Source organism: Narcine bancroftii, chromosome 3 (genome assembly GCF_036971445.1).
Source record: "Narcine bancroftii isolate sNarBan1 chromosome 3, sNarBan1.hap1, whole genome shotgun sequence".
In the NCBI taxonomy this organism is placed as follows: domain Eukaryota; kingdom Metazoa; phylum Chordata; class Chondrichthyes; order Torpediniformes; family Narcinidae; genus Narcine; species Narcine bancroftii.
In genome coordinates, this window is record NC_091471.1 from 220,731,071 (window position 1) to 220,753,651 (window position 22,581).

The window sequence follows — 22,581 nt, forward strand, 5'->3', positions numbered from 1 at the left end:
AATCTGATGGCAGTGGCGAAGAAGTTGTCCTTGTGCCACTGAGTGTTCGTCTTTAGGCTCCTGTACCTTTTTCAGAGGGAAGAGGGTCTTTGAGGGTAGAGGCTGCTTTTTTTTTTAAGACGCCGTCTTGTGTAGAGGTCCTCGATGGAGTGAGGTCTGGTGCCTGTGATGCCATGGGCTGAATTAACAACCCTCTGGAGTTTATTCTCATCCTGAACTATGGTGCCTTCAAACCTGATGCAACCTGCCAGAATACTCTCCGCGGTTACCTGTAGAAGTTTACGAGAGTCTTTGGTGACATACCAAATATCCTCAGACACTCACAAAGTATAGCCACTGGCGAGCCGCCTTTGTGATTGGATCAACATGAAGGGTTCAGGACCGATTCTCAAAGATGTTGACACCCAGGAGTTTGAAGTTTTGACCATCTCCACTACTGAGCCCTCTGAGGACTGGGTCGTGTTCCCTCACTCCCTCATGGTCCACTATCATCTCCTTGGTTTTGCTGACGTTGAGCACAAGGTTGTTCTAATTTCACCATTCAACGAGCTGATCCATCTTCCCTCCTGTTTGCTTTCTCATTGCCCTTTGTGATTCTGGTGATGACTGTGGTGTCATCAGCAAACTTGTAGATAGCATTGTGCCTGGCCACACAGGTATGGGTGTATAATGAGTAGAGCAATGGGCTGAGCACACATCCTTGGGGTGTGCCTGTGTTAATAATCAGTGAGGAGGAGACGTTGTTTCCAATTCTTACTGACTGTGGTCTTACAATGAGAAAGTCAAGGATCCAGTACAGAGGCCTAGAGTTTGTAGCTTCTTGAGCAGCACTGAGGGAAGAATGTTGTTGGAGGTAGAGTTGTAGTCTGAAGGGCAGCCGTATGTATGAGTTGCTGTTTTTGAAGTTCTCCAGAGCTGAGTGGAGAGCCAGCAATAGTGACAATAGGCGAATTGCAGCGGGTCCAGATATTTGCTTAGATACGTGTTAATTCTAGCCGTGACCAGGCTCTCAAACCATTTCATCACAGTAGAAGTTAGTGGTTCTCAACCTTTTTCTTTCCACTCACATAACAAGGGAAGGTTGAGAATCACTGCTCTGGACCCAATTGTTACTGAAATATTTTGCTGGAGAAAAATTGTCATGGGCTCATTTCCTTTGGAGTTATGAAACCGTGCACATAACTAGTCCAATAGAACAATTAAAACAGTGGTTTTCAAACTTCTTCTTTCCACCCACATCCCACCTTAAGCAATTCCTTACTTATCACTGATCACCCTGGGATAGGGAATACTTAAAGTGGTAAGAGTGGGAAGAAAAAGGTTGAGAACCACTGAGTTAAACTACTGTTAGTGCTACTGGGCAGTAGTTGTTGAGGTAGCTCACACTACTATTCCTGGGTATTGTGATGATTGATGCCCCTTTGAAGCAGGTGGGAACCTCTCTGCAGCGATGAGAGGTTTGAAATGTCCATGAATGCCTCCGGCTAGTTGGTTGGCACAGATTTTCAGTTCCCTGACAGGTACGCTGTTAGGACCTGACACTTTGCGAGGGTTTACCCTCTTGAATGATGTTCAGATATCGCCCTCAGAGACCGATATCACAGGATCTTCAGGTTTTTCAGGGATTCTAGTCGGTATGTTTGGTTCTTCTTAAAGAGGGCATAGAAGGTGTTCAGCTCATCGAGTAATGAAGCATCACAGCCATCTATAGTGTTCACCCTCACTCTGTAGGCTTTAATGGCCTGTACTCCCTGCCATAGTTGGTGTTTCAGCATTGTGTAAGTGGTGGATGAGCAACTAGAGGTGGTCCTCCACCTCGGTGCTAACAACTTTGTGATGAGGTCTTACAAAGTGGTCTTACAAAGTGAATCATCTGACCTGGGTCAAAAAAAACCTCTAGGTTTGTAATCTTGGGTTATGAAAGTTGGAATATGAAGGGAAAGCAAAACAAATGCAAGGCTGAAGAGCTGATACGAGGCAGGAGGGTTTCAGCTGTGTCACCCATTAGGATTTTTTTCTGGGCAGAGATGGCTTGGACAAGAAGGATCAGTTGCACTTGAACTGGAGGGGGGCTGCTGGATAGAGGCTGTGGGTAAAAGGATGACTGGCAAGCGGGAAATTTTAAATTAAGGTAGAATGAGTTCATCAGGAGCTTGATGTTGAGGGATACTGAGCCATTGGTCAGGAAAAGGGTGATGATGTCAGAAATAGTCAGCCTGAATTCAACAAGACCATTGAGGTTTAAAGGGGATGGAAGACTACATTTAAGGAAATTGGGACAAAAAGCTAAGATACCTCTGGTAAAGGAGAATCAATAAGCACATGAAGAGCAAAAGGGTAATTATAATAGGTCCCCTGAGGATCAGTATGGTAATGTACCTGTGCAGCCTCAGGAAGTAATGAAGTAGTTGCCTGTACTTGCTGAAGAGAAGGAAGTGGAAGCTGGTGAATTCAGGAGTGAGAACAGTGATGTACTGGACCGTATCAGGCACTACGAAGGAGGTCTTTGAAAAGCATAAACTTGGCTGTTATTACATCCTGTGATGTAGGAACTAAGGGAGAAAATTGCTTGGGCCATTACAGTGATTTTATTAGCCTCAGGTGAGGTACTGGAAGACTGGAGAATAGCTAAGTGGAGTCAAATTAGAAAATCTGCAGATGCTGGGTCTAGTGAAATACACAAAAGTCCTGGAAAAACTGAGCAGGTCATGTAACATCCAGAGGAGGGGCTCATGTCTAAAATGTTGTTTGCCTTTTACTTCTTGTAGAAGCTGTGTTTATATTAAGAAAAAAAGCGGTGCTGCCAAAGGTGCCATAACGGCAGTGCTGCCATGGGTTCGGACCCATGGAGTGCAGGGAGCAGAGATGCAGCAATCCCGTGGGGTCCAACTGCCCAGTCCGACTGCCATCAGCTCCGTGTAGGATTTGAACAGCCTGTTAAAGGAGCTGATGGTAGTTTTTATTTAAAATCTCGCAACTGGGCCCAAGATGGCGGTGCCTATGAACAGCAACAGTCACGAGGGGTTGCAGACTCCAGGGAAGTAGAGGACTGGTGCAAAACAGAGAGATAGGGAGACTATCCCCCATCTGAGAAGGAGAAGCAGAGGAGACGATGAACCGCAGGATGGTGACCACAGTGGTGGACCAGTGAGGGGGCTCTGCAGCTGAAAGACCTGCACAGGCAGCAGGTTGCTGGTGACTCGAGGCGAGGAACCCACAGAGGCTGTGGGCTGCTGGAGACTGCAGTCAAGGGACTCACACCAGGCTGCTGACTGTTGAAGACTGGCTCAAAACTGGCTGAAGGGGGTACCAGGTATCAGAACCGGGTTGCAAGAGGAGCCGAGGGTATCAGAGGTTTGGATCTGGAGCTAAGGTTGCCAATGGTTTGGACTGGACTCTGGCTGCAGAGGCTGTGGGAACGCTGGAAATGAATCCAGGGACACTCGGTGACTCTGAGAAACTTTCTTCTCTCTGTGACTGTTAAGAGGTGCTTCAGGCAATTTCTGCTGATGGCAAATCAAATTCCTTACGGCAGGCAAAAGCAACTTTGTATAATATGACACTTTATTACATGGCAATAAATTGAATCTTGAATCTTGCATGACCAGCTGAGTTTCTGCTGCACTTGTGTGTATTGGGCTGGAGGATAGCTAATGTGCTTTTTAATTTAAGATGTGTAGCAAAGATAAGCCGGGGGGGTGGGGCTTGTAAGCCTTGACAGTGATAATAAAATTATTGGATAAGATTCTGAGACACAGGATTTAGTTGAATTTAGAAAAGCAAGCACTGATCAAAGATGGCTGTGGGTGTGATAAATCATGTTTCACAAATTTTGAGCATTTTTTGAACAGGTGACCTGAGAGATTGAAGAGGGCAGGAGAGTAAGTGGACTGTGGCAAGGCCTTTTACAAGATCTGGCAAAGTATGCTAGTCCAGAAAGAAGACAGAGGATGATCAGAGGTTTGTTATTAACATTGGAGTTCTGTGACCAGTGATGTGCTGGTGCTTGTGTGCATTAATGATCTGGGTAAGAATGATAAGCAAGTTTGCAGATGGCATCAATATTGTTGGAATAGTGGACAGTGAAGAAGGATGACTAAACTTACAAGAGAATATAGGTCAGCTATGCAAGGGAATGGCAGATGGAATTTAACTCCACAAGTGCAAAATAATGTATTGTGTAAGTTTAACTAATGCCCAGTGAGTGGCAGGGCCCTGGTAAGTGCTTTTGAATCCTAGGGGTACAAGAATATAGTTTTCTGAAATATGATTAAAGTAGCATAGGATGTTTGTTGACATAGACCAAGACACTGTGTACAAGAGATGAGATGTCATGTCACATACAAAATGTTGGTCAGGCCACAATTGGGGTTATGTGTGCATGGATGATGCATTACAGGGCCCTCCATAATGTTTGGGACAAATACCTTTTTTCCCCTTTATTTGCCACTGTACTCTACAGTTTTAATTTGTAATCAAACAATTCACATGATTAAAGTACCCATTCTAGATTTTATTCAAGGTTATTCTGCTTTGGCCATGTAGAAATGATGGCACTTTTTATGCATCGTCCCCTTATTTCAAGTGTTTCGAGCCCAGAAGACCCCAAAACCCAGCAGCATTAGATAGTCACCAAGACAAATGGTTACTTGAACAAAACCCCCTTCTAATTCTAAGTGCACGTGTATGTAATGTGTGTGTAAGTTTAGAAAAGTTCTTTGATTCACAGTCCAATCTCACTTCTCACTCCTCCAAGTTCACTGGTTGCAGGCATTTCTTATACTGTGCATATAATTTAACATATATGAAGTTCACCAGGCTTTGGTGTTTGAAAGGTAAATGGTTACTGCCCGGGAAGGTTCTTGTCGGTTTCCAGAGAGCGATTTGTTGTTTGCTGGACACAAACTGATTCCTTCTAATCAGCCACGTCAGTGTCTTGCCGAAGAAACTTGCCCCATCAGGGTTTTCTAGATAATGCCCTCTTTTAGGTCATCACAGAGTTCCTTTTTATTTCCCTTAATTCAAGTGAAACATTAGACAGCCAGTCCTCTCCTCTTGTATGGACCACAAGGGCTTTGACCAGGCTGAACTAATCACTTACAACCCGTCTTCAAAATGGGGTTTTTCCCACATGCTTGTCCTGTTCCAGTCCCAGCTGCTGCTGAACTGAATTTTCTCTTTCTCTCCCTTACTCCCAGAGAAAAGCCTGTTTGACACTCTCTGCTTGTAAGACCACATGGCCCTCTTAGAACAGCAACCTACACTCAGACAGACTGCGGCTCCAAACGGAGTTCTTTTATTTGTTGCTTTTCAAATCAACAATCTATTAGAGAAGTCTCTATAGGCACTCCCCAAAGCTTTTGCAAAAGGACTCTGAGTCAGCCTGTTTGGCTTGAGCAGAGCTCCTGTATTTTAAATGAGATCGGTTTTTAAATGTTTGTATGTGACCTACACTTACAAAAAACCTGCCATAATTTATTTCCTTTAAAACTTACCTCTCTTCTTCTTTCTCTTTGACTTGGCTTCGCGGATGAAGATTTATGGAGGGTTAATGATCACGTCAGCTGCAGGCTCGTTTGTGGCTGACAAGTCCGATGCGGGACAGGTAGACACGTTTGCAGCGGTTGCAAGGGAAAATTAGTTCGTTGGTGTTGGGTTTTTCCTCCTTTGTTTTTTGTCAGTGAGGTGGGCTCTGCGGTCTTCTTCAAAGGAGGTTGCTGCCCGCCGAACTGTGAGGCACCAAGCTGTGCGGTTTGAGGCAATATCAGTCCATTGATGGTGGTCAATGTGGCAGGCACCAAGAGATTTCTTTAGGCAGTCCTTGTACCTCTTTGGTGCACCTCTGTCTCGCTGGCCAGTGGAGAGCTCGCCATATAACACGATCTTGGGAAGGCGATGGTCCTCCATTCTGGAGACGTGACCTACCCAGCGCAGTTGGATCTTCAACAGCGTGGATTCGATGCTGTCGGCCTCTGCCATCTCGAGTACTTCGTTGTTGGTGATGAAGTCGCTCCAATGAATGTTGAGGATGGAGCGGAGACAACGCTGGTGGAAGCGTTCTAGGAGCCGTAGGTGATGCCAGTAGAGGACCCATGATTCGGAGCATAAAACACAACATAATCATAATATTTGGAACATCTGTTTGTGGTCACTCAGGTATGTGTAATTTCTTCATTGGTGCAGGTATAAGAGAGCTAGGCTTGCTTCTAAGCTTTTGATCACCTTTGGAGTCTGTAGTTTTCATTTTTCAACTTGAGAACCAGATTGTGGCAATGAGAGTTAAAGAATCCATTCTGTGCCTGAAAAAGAAGAATAAAACACTGAGGCATTTCTCAAACTTTAGGATTGCCAACATCAACAGCTTGTAACATCGTTAAGAAGAAAGAGCATACTGATAAGTTCTGTAATCACAAAGGGACCAGAAGGCAAAGGAAGATCCCTACTGCTGATAACAGAGAATTCAAATCATAATGAAGAAAAATCCCCAAATGCCTGTCAGACAGATCAGGACACTCTTCAAGAGGCAGGTGTGGATGTGTCAATGATCACTGTCTGCAGAAATCTTCTCCTTTGGCTTGGCTTCGCGGACGAAGATTTATGGAGGGGGTAAATGTCCACGTCAGCTGCAGGCTCGTTTGTGGCTGACAAGTCCGATGCAGGACAGGCAGACACGGTTGCAGGGGAAAATTGGTTGATTGGGGTTGGGTGTTGGGTTTTTCCTCCTTTGTCTTTTGTCAGTGAGGTGGGCTCTGCGGTCTTCTTCAAAGGAGGTTGCTGCCCGCTGAACTGTGAGGCGCCAAGATGCATGGTTTGAGGCGATATCAGCCCACTGGTGGTGGTCAATGTGGCAGGCACCAAGAGATTTCTTTAGGCAGTCCTTGTACCTCTTCTTTGGTGCACCTCTGTCACGGTGGCCAGTGGAGAGCTCGCCATATAACACGATCTTGGGAAGGCGATGGTCCTCCATTCTGGAGACGTGACCCACCCAGCGCAGCTGGATCTTCAGCAGCGTGGACTCGATGCTGTCGGCCTCTGCCATCTTGAGTACTTCGACGTTAGGGATGAAGGCGCTCCAATGAATGTTGAGGATGGAGTGGAGACGACGCTGGTGGAAGCGTTCTAGGAGCCGTAGTGATGCCGGTAGAGGACCCATGATTCGGAGCCGAACAGGAGTGTGGGTATGACAACGGCTCTGTATACGCTTATCTTTGTGAGGTTTTTCAGTTCATTGTTTTTCCAGACTCTTTTGTGTAGTCTTTCAAAGGCGCTATTTGCCTTGGCGAGTCTATTGTCTATCTCGTTGTCGATCCTTGCATCTGATGAAATGGTGCAGCCGAGATGGGTAAACTGGTTGACCGTTTTGAGTTTTGTGTGCCCGATGGAGATGTGGGGGGGCTGGTAGTCATGGTGGGGAGCTGGCTGATGGAGGACCTCAGTTTTCTTCAGGCTGACTTCCAGGCCAAACATTTTGGCAGTTTCCGCAAAACAGGACGTCAAGCACTGAAGAGCTGGCTCTGAATGGGCAACTAAAGCGGCATCGTCTGCAAAGAGTAGTTCACGGACAAGTTTCTCTTGTGTCTTGGTGTGAGCTTGCAGGCGCCTCAGATTGAAGAGACTGCCATCTGTGCGGTACCGGATGTAAACAGCGTCTTCATTGTTGAGGTCTTTCATGGCTTGGTTCAGCATCATGCTGAAGAAGATTGAAAAGAGGGTTGGTGCGAGAACACAGCCTTGCTTCACGCCATTGTTAATGGAGAAGGGTTTAGAGAGCTCATTGCTGTATCTGACCCGACCTTGTTGGTTTTCGTGCAGTTGGATAACCATGTTGAGGAACTTTGGGGGGCATCCGATGCGCTCTAGTATTGGCCAAAGCCCTTTCCTGTTCACGGTGTCAAAGGCTTTGGTGAGGTCAACAAAGGTGATGTAGAGTATTAAGTGTATAAAGGAACTGACCAAGGTCCAAAGCGTACCACCTCATCCAGTGATAGCAAGAGGAAAGTGTGGAGGTATAAAGGAACTGACCAAGGTCCAAAGGGTACCATCTCATCTTTAAAACGTGGTGGGAGTGTTATGGCCTGGGCATGTTTGGCTGCCACAGGTACTGGAGGACTTCTTTTCATTGATGATGTAACTGCTGATGGCCAGTAGCAAAATGAATTCTGGTGTGTATAGAAACATCTGCTCAATGGACGGTGCTTCATCCTAAAACAAGACAATGATCCCAAACATACTTCTAAAGCATCAAATAAGTGTTTCAAAGCTTAAAAACGGAAAGTTCTTGAATGGCCAAGTCAGTCACCTGATTTAAATCCAAGTGAGCATGTCTTTCATATGCTGAAGAGAAAACCTATGGGGACAAGTCCCCAAAACAAGCAGGAGCTGAAGATGGCTGTAGTAGAGGCCTGGCAGAGCACATGGTGATGTCTTTGAATCACAGACTTCAAGCAGTCATTGCATGTAAGGGATATCCAACAAAGTACTAAACATGACTACTTTAATATACTGTGCATACCATTGCTATGTCCCAAATATGGTGCACTGAAATGAGGGGGCTATGTATAACAAATGCTGTGATTTTTACATATAATAACCTTGAATAAAATCTAGAATGGATTTTAAACTGTGGAGCATAGGGACAAATAAAGAGGAAAAATTGTGTCTTTATCCCAAACATTATGGAGGGCACTAAATGATTACACTGGAGAGGGTGCAGAGGAGATTCATAGGCATGTTGTTATAAGGAGAAGTTGGATCAGCTGGGTGTATTTTCCCTGGGGCGATAGAGATAGATGAAATTATTTGAGGAATAGCTAGGGTCTGTTTCCCGTGATAGGGATCCAAAATAAAAGGGCATTAATTTAAATTGAGGGGAGGAGGTTTAATGGGTGTCTGAGAGATAAAGGGGCCCAGAGGAGATGATGGAGACAGGAACAGTGACAACATTTGTGTGGCATCTAGCAAAGGTAGTAATAAATGGATATGTATCTGATCACTTTAAATGAAGCAGGTCAACAAGACAGGGATGCCCATTATCCCCTTCACTGTTCGCTTTGGTTATTGAACTACTCGCCGGGTTGATAAGGAAAGAAACTATGATAAAAGGAATAAAAATAAAAGAGAAAGAATATAAAATCAGCCTATTTGCAGATGACATCATAGTATATTTAACAGAACCAGATAAGTCAATTAAAAAAACTACATATGAAACTGAAAGAATATGGAGAGATATCAGGTACAAGATTAACACTAATAAAAGTGAAGTGATGCCAATAAACAAAATTGATTATTCAGAATTTTAAAAAAATACCTTTTTCAAATGGCAATCACATGCGATACGTTACCTTGGTATCCAAATAGATAAACAACCTAAAACATTTATACAAATTAAATTATGAACCTGTAGCGGCAGCTACTCTGCTCCTGCAAGAACACACACAACCAGACAGGTTGAGCTCAGTGAGCAGACTAGTTTATTGTAGGCTGCTGGGCTGCACTTATACTCTCAGCCCGGACCTGGCTGAGAACTGCGCTGGAGGGCGCTGACGTCACCTGGGCGTCACATGGTCCCCCACCGCGAGCTTCTGAGCCCTGTGTGGGAGGAAGGGGAAACCCCTGACGGCACCATTTTAGCTGGCTGCCCTGCTGCATGGCTTGAGGCCGGTTCGCCTGCCTAGTGGTGAGCTACCACACAGGCCCCCCCCCAGAACTGGCGCCAATGTCCTTTTTCGCCAGACGGCCTCGCTTCTTGGGCTGGGCTACGACCACGGGCTCAGTGGGATCAAGGTGCGCTGGCTTCAGCTTGTCCATGGTAAACAGCTCCCACATGCCGCCAATGTCCAGCGTGAACGTAGAGCCGGAACGCTCAAAGTTTATTATGAGAGTGCTATCAGTAGCCAAAAAATGTATTATGACAACCTGGAAATTGGAAACAAGCCTTAAAATATAACTGTGGTATACAGAAATAAACAAGTGTATTCCATTAGAAAAAATTACATAGAATCTGAAAGACAAGTGTACATTATTTGAACCAATTTGGGAACTAGACATAAAATATGTTGGAGAATCCCGACCACAAATCTCCATCTCTTAAAATGACATAATTATGAGCACAATAAGATTTAAATATGTGAAAGTAGATGATACAACGTTTTCTTTTTTTGGTTATTTCTTTGTTTTAAGTGTTTTACCATTTATTGATTTTTGATGAGGGTGGGGAAGGGGAGAGAGGAAGTGGGGGGAAAAGAAAAAATGTCACTATGTATATATTGTTGATGATCCTTTGTGGATGTTATTGAGTGACTCATAGTGAAAAAATTAAAAAGACAAGTGATTAGAAGGTTCTGTGAATGAGATTGAGGCTCCTGCATGGCATGTTGCCTCCCAGGTGTGAGGGTCAGGGATGTCTCTGATAGAGTTCATAGCATTCTGGAGGGGGGGAAGGTGAGCAGCCAGATGTTGTAGTCCATGTGGGGACCAATGACATTGGAATAGGGATGAGACCTTGTGGGAATTCAGGGAGTTAGGATAGAAGTTAAAAAACAGGACCTCAAGGGTCCTGCCATCCTGAGGATTGCTGGCTGTGCCGTGCACTAGAGAGGGTAGGAACAGGAAGTGGTGACAGATGAATGTGTGGCTGAAAATTTCGTACAGGGAGCAACAGTTCAGATTTGTGGATCCATTGTGGTCCCTTATGTAGAAAGACTGACCTCTACAAAAAGGACTGGCTGCACCTGAACTGGAGGGGAACCAATATCCTGGCAGGCAGGTTTGCTAGAGTTGTGTTGGGGACGGTTTCAATTAGTTTAGTAAGGAGGTAGGAATCAGAATGTGAGTATAGAGATTAGGGTAGAAGGGAACAGGGTGTTAGGGTTGAGAAAGAGGAAAATAATGTCAAAGCCTGTAAACTTAGCATCAATACTGTTGGTATCACTGCCTTTAAATAATGCATCATGCCCAGAACCATCAAGGGCATTACTAATTCCACACTTCTTAAGTCTTAACAATAATTCCAGCTCTTACAGTGTCCTAAGAAGTCTTCACCCACTCACACACTAATGGTGGGACATTTCATTCTTCCTCCTTGTGTTAGTGCCATGCTCCTTTTCTCCCATCTATTCATTCTAGTGTTCCCTCATGCTATTTTTAAATGGCTTGTTTATACACATATATAACGGCTGCAATTGGCTCGTAAGACCACCAGAAATACCAGCCATCTGGATTTTCAGTTCACACACCTTTTTAAACATCTTTGCTGTGTGCCCTGAATTGATCCTTGCCCAGAAGTGCAGGGTTTTTTTATATAAAGAGTCCACCGGGACACCTTCGCCATATTTTCTGCAACAGTAATTTGATTCCAGCTTTGTCCAGCCAGCTTTTTAGATGAACATGAACAAAAATACCATGTGGTGTTTTTTCTTTGGGGTGAGTCTTTCTTTTAACCGTATAACCATTTACAGCACAGAAATGGGTCAGTTCAGCCCTTCTAGTCCATGCCGAACAATTTCTTCCACCTCGTCCCACTGGCTCGCATTTAACCCTTAACCCTCAATACCTCTCTCATCCAACTTTTCCTTAAATGTTAACATTATCTTGCTTCTGTCACCTCTGCCAGAAGTTCATTTCACACCCCCACAACCATCTGCATGAAGAAATTCCAGCTCGTTTCCCCTAAATTTTTCCTCTTTTACTCTTAATTCATGCCTCTTATTTGAATCTCTTCTTTCCCCCCCCCCCACCACCACTCTCAGTGGAAAAAGCCTATCCACATTGACTCTGTCTGACCCCCTTATAATTTTGAATGCCTCTATCAAATCACCCCTCGATCTTCTACACTCCAGGGAATGAAGTCCCAACCTGTTCAACCTTTCCCTGTAACTCAAACCCTGAACCCTGGCAACATTCTTGTTATCCTCCTCTGCACTCTCTCTATTCTGTTTATATCCTTCCTGTACACTGATTTATGAAAGCTAACATACTAAATTCCTTCTTCTCCACCCTATCCACATGTGATTCAACTTTCAGGGAATTATGTATCATGACTCCTAAATACCTTTGTTCCACTGCACTCCTCAACTTGTATGACCTATTTTCATTAGTTTTACCAAAATGTAACACCTCACATTTATCATTATGAATCTCCATCTGCCATCTTTCAGATCACTCTTTTAACTGTCCGATATCACCCTATAAGATAATCTTCCTCACTGTCCACAACACTATCAACCTTTGTATCATCTGCAAATTTACTAATCCAATTTGCCACCCTATCATCTAGATCGTTAATATATATGACAAACAGCAGTGGACCCAGTACCGATCCCTGAGGTACTCCACTCATCACCGGCCTCCAATTCAACAAACAATTTTCCACCACCACTCTCTGGCATCTCCCATCCAACCATTGTTGAATCCATTTCATGACTTCATCGTTAATACTTAATGCTTCCACTTTCCTTACCAACCTCTTATGGGGAACCTTGTCAAAAGCCTTACTGAAGTCCTAATAAACATAATCCACAGCCTTTTCAGTAACATCCTTGAAAAACTCAGTAACCTCCTTGAAAAAGTCTTAAGATTTGCTAAGCATTATCTCTCTTTTCTTCTCTTTGGCTTGGCTTCGCGGAAGAAGAATTATGGAGGGGGTAAATGTCCACGTCAGCTGCAGGCTCGTTTGTGGCTGACAAGTCCGATGCGGGACAGGCAGACGCGGTTGCAGGGGAAAATTGGTTGGTTGGGGTTGGGTGTTGGGTTTTTCCTCCTTTGCCTTTTGTCAGTGAGGTGGGCTCTGCGGTCTTCTTCAAAGGAGGTTGCTGCCTGCCGAACTGTGAGGCGCCAAGATGCACGGTTTGAGGCGATATCAGCCCACTGGCGGTGGTCAATGTGGCAGGCACCAAGAGATTTCTTTAGGCAGTCCTTGTACCTTTTCTTTGGTGCACCTCTGTCACGGTGGCCAGTGGAGAGCTCGCCATATAACACGATCTTGGGAAGGCGATGGTCCTCCATTCTGGAGACGTGACCCACCCAGCGCAGCTGGATCTTCAGCAGCGTGGACTCGATGCTGTCGACCTCTACCATCTTGAGTACTTCGACGTTAGGGATGAAAGCGCTCCAATGAGTATTGAGGATGGAGCGGAGACAACGCTGGTGGAAGCGTTCTAGGAGCCGTAGGTGATGCTGGTAGAGGACCCATGATTCAGAGCCGAACAGGAGTGTGGGTATGACAACGGCTCTGTATACGCTTATCTTTGTGAGGTTTTTCAGTTGGTTGTTTTTCTAGACTCTTTTGTGTAGTCTTCCAAAGGCGCTATTTGCCTTGGCGAGTCTGTTGTCTATCTCGTTGTCGATCCTTGCATCTGATGAAATGGTGCAGCCGAGATAGGTAAACTGGTTGACCGTTTTGAGTTTTGTGTGCCCGACGGAGATGTGGGGGGGCTGGTAGTCATGGTGGGGAGCTGGCTGATGGAGGACCTCAGTTTTCTTCAGGCTGACTTCCAGGCCAAACATTTTGGCAGTTTCCGCAAAACAGGACGTCAAGCGCTGAAGAGCTGGCTCTGAATGGGCAACTAAAGCGGCATCGTCTGCAAAGAGTAGATCACGGACAAGTTTCTCTTGTGTCTTGGTGTGAGCTTGCAGGCGCCTCAGATTGAAGAGACTGCCATCTGTGCGGTACCAGATGTAAACAGCGTCTTCATTGTTGAGGTCTTACATGGCTTGGTTCAGCATCATGCTGAAGAAGATTGAAAAGAGGGTTGGTGCGAGAACACAGCCTTGCTTCACGCCATTGTTAATGGAGAAGGGTTCAGAGAGCTCATTGCTGTATCTGACCCGACCTTGTTGGTTTTCGTGCAGTTGGATAACCATGTTGAGGAACTTTGGGGGGCATCCGATGCGCTCTAGTATTTGCCAAAGCCTTTTCCTGCTCACGGTGTCGAAGGCTTTGGTGAGGTCAACAAAGGTGATGTAGAGTTCTTTGTTTTGTTCTCTGCACTTTTCTTGGAGCTGTCTGAGGGCAAAGACCATGTCAGTTGTTCCTCTGTTTGCGCGAAAGCCGCACTGTGACTCTGGGAGAATATTCTCGGCGACACTAGGTATTATTCTATTTAGGAGAATCCTATACAAAACCACACTGACTACTACAAATCAATCCCTGTCTATCCAAATAGTTGTATATACCATCTCTAAGAACACTTTCCATTAATTTACCCACCACTGACATCAGACATACAGGTCTATAATTACCAGCTTTACTTTTGGATCCTTTTTTGAACAGCAAAACTGCATGAGCCACCCTCCAGTCCACTGGCACTTCCCTCATGGCCAGTAACATTTTGAATATTTCTGTCAACGCCCCCACTATTTGTTTCAGGGTCCTAGGGAATATTTTGTCAGGACCTGGAGATTTATCCACCTTGATCTTTTTTAATATAGCCAACAGTACCTCCTCATTAATCTTTATATCATCCATGACCTTCCTACCACATCACTTCATCTGGCTCAATATTCTTTTCCTTAGTGAATACTGAAGAAGAAAAAAAGTTTAAAATTTCTCCCATCTCCTCTGACTTCTCACGGACCCTACCCCCCTCATCTTCAAGGGGTCCAATTTTATCCCTTGCTATTCTTTTACTTTTAATGTACCAACAGAAACCCTTTGGATAACTTGCCTGCCAAAACAGCTTCATCTACTTTTAGCCTTTCTAATTTATTTCTTTCTTAAGATTTTTTTTTCTGGTTCTGTTGCCAAAGAAAGGATTAAAAAAAGTTGGAAGGGGTGCACAAGAGATCCACAGATCCATCAGGATGTTGCCTGGATTGAAGGGAAAGTTCTTTATTCTGTGTATTTATTCCCTAGAGCAGGGGTGGTAAAACTTGCTTAATGTAAGAGGCACATAAGATAAACTTCAAATGTTTGAGAGCTACAAGACATGAAAAAATATTACATATACATTTTTACTCTTGCATACATATTTCATTACAAAAATATTATATAAATATTAAGAAATACATGCACTTAATGATATTTATTTATGTATGTAGTTTTTAAACTTCTAATTTGTAACAGATTCATTAATCAAAAAGTGCACATGTACTGTACATACCAAATATTTTCAAAACCCTGACTGATTTTCTGTGGAAATATCTACCTAAGTAAGCAGTAGAGGCTGCTTCATTAAATATATTTAAGATACAGTAGGATTGCTTCGTAGGGGAATTGAGGGTTATGGAAGAATGGTGGAGCTTGGTACATGGCCAGATCAGCTGTGATCTCACTAAATGTGGGAGCAGGCTTGATGTGCCTGATGGATAACTCCTGCTCCTGTTTCTGATGTGTTCTCTTCAGGAACATTGCTGCCACTAGTCTGCACCATTGGAGCATCCAGATGTGGGAAGCAACTCGATGCAAAGTTTCCTCCAGTGGCAGGGAGGCCAGAGGGCTCATGGCTCTGTTCCTCCCTGTCCCGTCCTCCACTCCCCTATTCCCAGTTGCTGGCGGTGTCATCTCCCCACCCACGGGCAGAGTGCCTGGGCAGACACCCCACCTCTGGGTCAGGCCATGCCTCATCAGAGATCTCCTGGCCCAGCCCCTCTGCAGCTGCTCCTTGCAGAAGACCCTCAGCTTTGCTTGACCCTCCTACCGCACACATTGGCAGCACCCTGCTTTGGTGTGGACCAGCCTGACTGAGGAGAACCAGACTCCGTGCTGCTTGCTCTGCTCCCCTGCAGGGGCCATTCCTCCAGTGCCCACTCCCCCTTTCCTCTTCTTGCCATGCAGCCTGGACTATGACTGTCCTGGGATCACTTGGCCTAGCTGCAGGGATTTTTGTCTCGGGGTGGCTTCAAAGTGCTGGTATTTCCTCCAGCAAACATATTTCCGTGAACTGCACATTACTTGTCAAAAAGCTGCTTGTAGCTCACGAGCTATTCACCCCTGCTCTAGAGTGTAGGAGGCTCAGGGATGACAGTGATAAAATGAATGCTCAGTCTTTTCCAGGGTAGACTATTCTGGAACATCTAAGTTTAAGGTGAGAGATTGAAGAGGGACCTGAAAAGTAACTTTTTCGTTCAGAAGATGGTCTGTATCTGGGATGAACTATCAGAGAAAACTATAGAACTGCCTATAATGTTGACATTCCAAAGACAATTGTGCTGGTGAATGGATATGAAGACATTAGAAGGGTATGGACCAAATGCAGGCAAATGGGACTAGCCCAGAATGTCAACTTGGTCAGCACTCATGAGGTGGGCCAAAAGGTCTGTTCTGTGCTGTGTGACTGATTCTGAAGAGGGAAATGGGCAGAATGGAAAATGAGGATTTTTAATCAAGGGAAGGCGGCCAAACTGTCAGAAGAATTCCAGCAGGCGATGCTTTAATAGTTTTGAAGGGATTTCAATACTTCAGAATACTTTAGCCATTAAAACCAGCATGGGAATATTGTTTTCATTGAACTTGAGATCACAATTTGGAAAGGTTTTTTGAGTTGGGTTTGGCTACTCTTGGAAACTGTCCAAACGTGCCACATTGGGCCTGTTACTAGTTTTGATGATGGATCCAGAAATAAAAGAACATTTATGTCACTTAATGTTACAACTAAAAAATTTATTTGACAAGGCATCTTGTATTTTTGCATTTGTGTTTGCATTAAATTTGTGCTCAAATATTATGTCATACTTCACTTTTATTTGTGAAATATCACTTGAAGCAGTTTATTTTTGTTATTTGTCAGGAGGTGCAGAAACACTCAGTCCACACACTGGTATTCAGATCTCTAAAAAGAACCCATGACATGTTTGTTAGTGATCATGCCAAGCCTATTGCAGTAGATGAGAAAAGGTAAGTGCTTGCATTCTTTATTTCTAAAAGTAAAGTATATCTTCTTGGAGCTTGAGTGCATTTCCATGACACAATGTTCTTGACTGCAATGTTGGCGTGTCGATGTGGAAATTGTCATGATGTACAAAAGGATCTGGGAGTCTGGACCTTTAGCTTTCTAAAAATGGCAATGCAAATGGATATGGTGATAAAGATGTATGGCAGGCTTATTTTGATTAGTCGGTGTGTTGAGTAAGATGGTCATGAGTGAAACACGAAGGTCTGCAGACTCTGGAATTGAAGTAAAAACACAATGTTGGTGAAACTCAGCAGGCCAAACAGTGTACTTTATATAGCAAAGATAAAGATGCAGAACCAATGTTTCAGGCTTGAAACCTTCATCAAAGTTACATAGGGAGTTTTGGCACTCCATGGCAGGAAGGGTGTACAGACTTTGGAAATGGGTACAGAAAAGATTTACCCCCAGATATTGGATAATTTTGGCTTGTTTTCTCTGGAACATCAGAGATGAAAGGGGAGAACGTTACATGAGGCACAGATAAGGTGAGAGTCTGTCTGATTCTTTATCTGAGAGATAAAATTTCAAATATAAGCAGCCATGCATTTTGGGTGAGGGGGCGATTTGGGGGGGGGGGAAGAGTTTTATTAGAGAGTTCTGGGTGGCTGGAATGGGCTGAAGAAGTAGAGCTGAAAGCAAAAACAATAGCAGCATTTAAGGCTGTTGGGTAGACACCTCAAAATATATAGAATGGATGGATGTTGAGGCAGAAGAGTTTTACTTTAATGTTGTGTCGTTTTCAGTGCAGTTGTTGGGCCAAAGGGCCTGTTCATCTGCTGTATTCAATGTGGTATTAGAACCATAAAACATTACAGCACAGAAAACAGGCCATTCAGCCCTTATAGTCTGTGTCAAAACATCTGTTTCTCTTTAATGTAGTTTACTGAAACCAGTGTCCGAAGATCCAAAAACTAATTGCCCATGTGGGGCTCTGACGCTCTATTGGTGCCACTTTGATTGCAATGTCAGTTTAAAAAAACAACCTGAAATCTTTGCATCTGGATGGGATTATGCCACACAGAGCTGCATCAGTTGCATTCTCAACATTGGGTGCGGTGCTCTCCACATCGAAGAAATCACCTCTAGCTCCCGGGTAGGAGTGGGGACCAGAGGAGGCAGTGGGGAGGTGTCAGAACCAGTGATGGCGGAGAGGAGGTGTTGGGGACTGGTGGCAGCAAAAGGCAAAAACCATTGTTAATGAGGCAGTTGACATTGGAGGAAACATTTGAAAAAGCCAACGAGGAGAATTTCCAGTGTTTGGTACTTTATTTATCATCCTTTGTAAGCAGTTTTTTTTTTTGGTAAGTACTAAACATTATTTCATGTGAATTTTCCACTTGTGGCATCATGTCGGTGCTGAAAAAGCCTGCTGTTTGTTGTTGTTTATCCGCTGATGTCCTAAAAACCTAAATAAAACCCCAAAGACGTCTGGTCCCAAGTGTTTCAGATACAGGGTAGTGTACTATAAACATTTGTGCAAACCATATTCGAGTTAATATTGCCAATTATTTGTTGATCTCTTCTGATCTCAGTTTACATGACAGAGTTTTCAATTCCTTGCGAAATTTTAAATAAATCCTATAGAAGATGTGACGCAAAAGATACTGAAAATAACAATCAAAATCATGGTATTAAATCTAAAATCAATTCGTTTATGTGCAGCTGAAATAAGATCCATCATTTGCTGTGTTCATTGCTGAATTGTATAGCATTGTAAAATAGATTTAAGGAATCATACTTAATAGAATAGGCACCTTGGCCCAATTAGTCCATGCCAACAGACATAGTACCCTGAGCTAATCCCATTTGCCTGTACTTGATCTGTATCCCTCCGATGTTCTTTTATCTATAATCTGTCCAAATGTCCTTTGAATGTTGTTATTGTGCTTGCTTTTATAATTTCCTCTGGCCACTCATTTCAGATGCAGACTATCCTCGGTCCTTCCTAAATTTTTCCCCTCTCACCCTAAACCTTCACCTTCTAGTTCTAGTATCCTCTACCCCGGGGAAAAAGACTGGGGTCATTCACTTTATCCACGCCCCTCAAAGGTTTGTAAACCTCTATCAGGTCAGTCCTCAGCCTCCTTCACTCTGAAGAGAAAAAAACAGCCCATTCATCTTCTCTATAATCAAACTCTCCATTCACATCAACATCCTGGTGAATCTTATCAGCACCTTTCTAATTTATTGATGTCCCTCGTTTTGTTGGGCAACCATAAATATCTCAATACTTTTAAGTGGGGTCTCACCAACACCTTCTAAAATGGAATCACGAATTTTGTATCTGTATCAAGCCCAGTAAAGTCACCACTTTGATCCTGTATCCTCTGGACTCCACTGCAAAGTCCTTTCATTCACAGTGCAAGTCTTTCCCTGGGTTGACTTATCAAAGTGCAACAACTCACACTTGTCAGAATTCCATTTGCTATTCCTTGGCTCACCTACCCAACTTGAGATCCTGTTCTTAACTTGGATATCTTTCCTCATTGTTCACTGGACTAGCAATTTACTCTTGACAATTGTGTCATCTGCAGATTTACTAATCAAGTTAACTACATTGTCATCCAAATTGTTAATTATAGATGACAAAACAGCAGTGAATCCAGGACTGACCCCTGCAGCACACCACTGGTCACAGGCCTCCAAGCAGAATAGCATCCTACTACGAGACCCTCTGCCTTCATCCTATAAACCAGTTTTGAATCCAGCAGGCCAGCTCTCCTTGGATTCCTTGTAATTTAACCTTCCAGACGAATCTGCCATCCAGGACATTGTCAAAGGCCTTGGCAAAGTCCATGTACAGATGCATGATTAACAAGTTTGGGGATGTCACAGAATGGCTGGTACAGGGATACCTTGTATAACATGGTTAATACGTTCCTAAAAAAAGTTCAGTGTTATGGACAACCGCACTGTTCAACGCATTACTGCATTGTACTTTAATGTACCTACTTACGACCATCCGACTTACAATTTATCGAAGTTACGGTGGTTCAAGTCCATAATTTCATTTTCGAATTCCGATCTGTTCCTGTGCTTGCGATATGGAGTACGCTACTCTTTCATGATGCTGGGCAATGGCAGCATCGCGCGAGAGTACCGTACAGCATACTCTCTCGCAATGCTGACTCAACCACACTCGCAATCTCTAGCGATCATCCGAATGAGTGCACTATAAACAACCAATGTCGACTAAATGTCTACGGGTGTCTCCTGCTTTTGGTGAGTAGACACACCCCATCATGTCTACCAAATGCCCATGTGTGTCTCCTGCTTCTGGTATAAAGAAGAGGAGGAAAGCAATTACTCTGGAGATGAAATTCAAGATATTTGCTCAGCATGAAGGCGACAAGGTGGTAATGGGTTGAGCACGCGAGTTAGGACTTGCAATTGACGATTTCGGCCATCTTAAAGGATAAGAGGCGAATCAGTGATGCAGTGAAATGGTCAGAATTAGTAAATTCCACCATCACCACAAAGAAAAGAGCTGGGCCACTTGATGATATGGTGGATGGAAGATCAAATTGGATGGAGCTTAGCCTACTGACAATATAGGCCTTTTCCAAAATAATCCAGTTTTGCCAACATGAAAAATTTGCTCACCTTTGTATCCTCCGTGGTCAATCGCTGCTTTTAGTTCATTCAGAAAGTTTGCAATTACTCTGGAGATGAAATTCAAGATATTTGCTCAGCATGAAGGCGACAAGGTTATCAGCACTCGCACATTTGCCAGTAATTCGAACTTCGTGCGATTTTTGAAGTTCCAGTGGCTTCCCCTTCATTTCCATTTTATTTTAATGTCCAACAGAGGGTTGTTGCTGTTATTACGAGCTCCTGCTTTAGTAAAATGGGATTATCACTGTAAGGGTTAGTAAAGATAGGAGAAACCGAATGGTCACAGTTAACACTTAACATTTCACACAAGCACAATACAAGTCACAGCCCAGTGATACATTGGAAGAACTGAGGGAAGGTTTGTCACTGTTCCAGATTCGATATTATTAATAAAGACATTGTGATTTTGCAAGGGAGAACCATTTCGGCTGCTGAAGAGAAAACAGCTTTTTGGAGCAGCTCTTGTGCCCATTAATTCTGTGGAATCCAGAGCAAAGCAGGCTCTGTGACTGACTGGACTATTTTGGTGGATTGATCTATGCCAGGAGGGTCTTTTGGGAAGCAAAGTGCTTCATTTTGAGTGTGACTAACAGTGAAGGTCACGTGGAGAGACCTGATGGGGTGTCAGGGTCTTGGAAGCTTCGTGGAGGCTGCCTAGTTCAAGTCTCGCCGACAAAAGGAACAGGAGTGTTTTGACCATAGCTTGTGCGGATGGATGTTTCTTCAAAGGCAACACAAGAAGAATTTGTGAGTCTATAGCAGAAACAACTCCAGTCGCCCCATCAGTTCATCATTAATTCTGGGCATCAAATTTCAAAGGCCTACACTTCAACACTGAATTTGAACGACTGAACTTTGAAGTAACTTTCTAGATTTTGGCCTGGACTGTAATAGTTTGGGTTTATCACATACACATAGATACCTGTCCATAGCTGGGGATAGACTTAGTGTTAAGGATAGTTTAAGTTTATAGTTTGAGTTAGAAATAAAATTATTTTTTTAAAAATTAAACATTGTCTAGTTTATTGCCTATTGCTGCATGTTACACGCGGTTTATAACACTTTAGCTTGAATTGTCATTTGACTTAATGGAGTTCTTTTTTTGGCTGCAATCTTCAATCCAGATCATTAAAAGGTGTTCCATATTTTCCATTGCAGAACTTCTACGTCTTGCAATCACTTTAGTCATATAAGATGCTGTTGCCATTCCATGTTCTTTAATTTTATCTTTATTCTTGATTAGAATTCGAACCGACGATTCATTCATGCCTTTGTCTCGTGCTATTTCAGCAAATGCACCATCTTCATGTTGCTTAATAATTTCCAGTTTCTTTTCCAATGTTGGCCATTAATACGTGTATCACCTTCACTGCATTTCCTTTTTCCACTAATATTGTTGGTGAGGGTGCACTTTTATACAACACAATTAGAATATTAGAGCAGCCACGGGCTTCCCACTCAAAATCTAGAGCAGGGGTGGCCAAACTTAGGCTCACGAGCCACATGTGGCTCTTTGATCTTTAATATGCAGCTATTGGAAAATTCGAATATTCTAGAAATTTCAACCCTGGCTTGCGCTGCCGGTCCCCTGCCCACCCAGCTCGCACTGTCGGTCCTTCGCCCGCCTGACTAATTTTGTAAGGTGGAAATCTGATTAAAATATCTCTAATTTTTTGGTTTACCTTTTTTACATATTTGTGTCTTTGTGATTATGAAACTAATACAAATTAACAGTTTAAAAACTGCATGCTGAATAAAATTGCATTTAATATGCATTTCTTAAAATTTATATAACATTTTTGTAACAAAATGTTTATGTAACAAACAATAAAAACGTATGTGTGAATTTTGTTCATGTCCTGCGGCTCTCAGGCATCTGAGCTCTATCGTTTGTGGCTCTTACATTAAGCAAGTTTGGCCACGCCTGATCTAGAGTGATACTAAAACAAGTTAATTAATAATGAAGTTGAATAAATGCAGCCGAGCAGCGAGCGTTGTTGCTGACACATTAAATTATTTTGCCACTGTTGGTAATGCAACATTAATAAAAATTAGCAAGTTTTGGTTATTACTATAT

General features: G+C 43.4%; 1 protein-coding gene across 3 annotated transcripts in view; it reads left to right on the forward strand.

Annotated features, from left to right (window-relative positions):
- The window catches only part of plrg1 (pleiotropic regulator 1), a 50,958-nt gene that overhangs the window by 756 nt on the left and 27,621 nt on the right, over window positions 1-22,581 (forward strand). The window contains exons 2-3 of one of the 3 annotated variants that reach the window (XM_069926679.1): window positions 3,852-3,960; window positions 16,725-16,831. The exons of 1 other annotated variant lie outside the window; for it this stretch is intronic. In XM_069926679.1, the coding sequence (XP_069782780.1) occupies window positions 16,785-16,831 (47 nt within the window). In that variant the 5' untranslated portion in view covers window positions 3,852-3,960; window positions 16,725-16,784. The remainder of the gene's footprint in view (window positions 1-3,851; window positions 3,961-16,724; window positions 16,832-22,581) is intronic. One more of the 3 variants, XM_069926678.1, reaches the window with a different exon arrangement.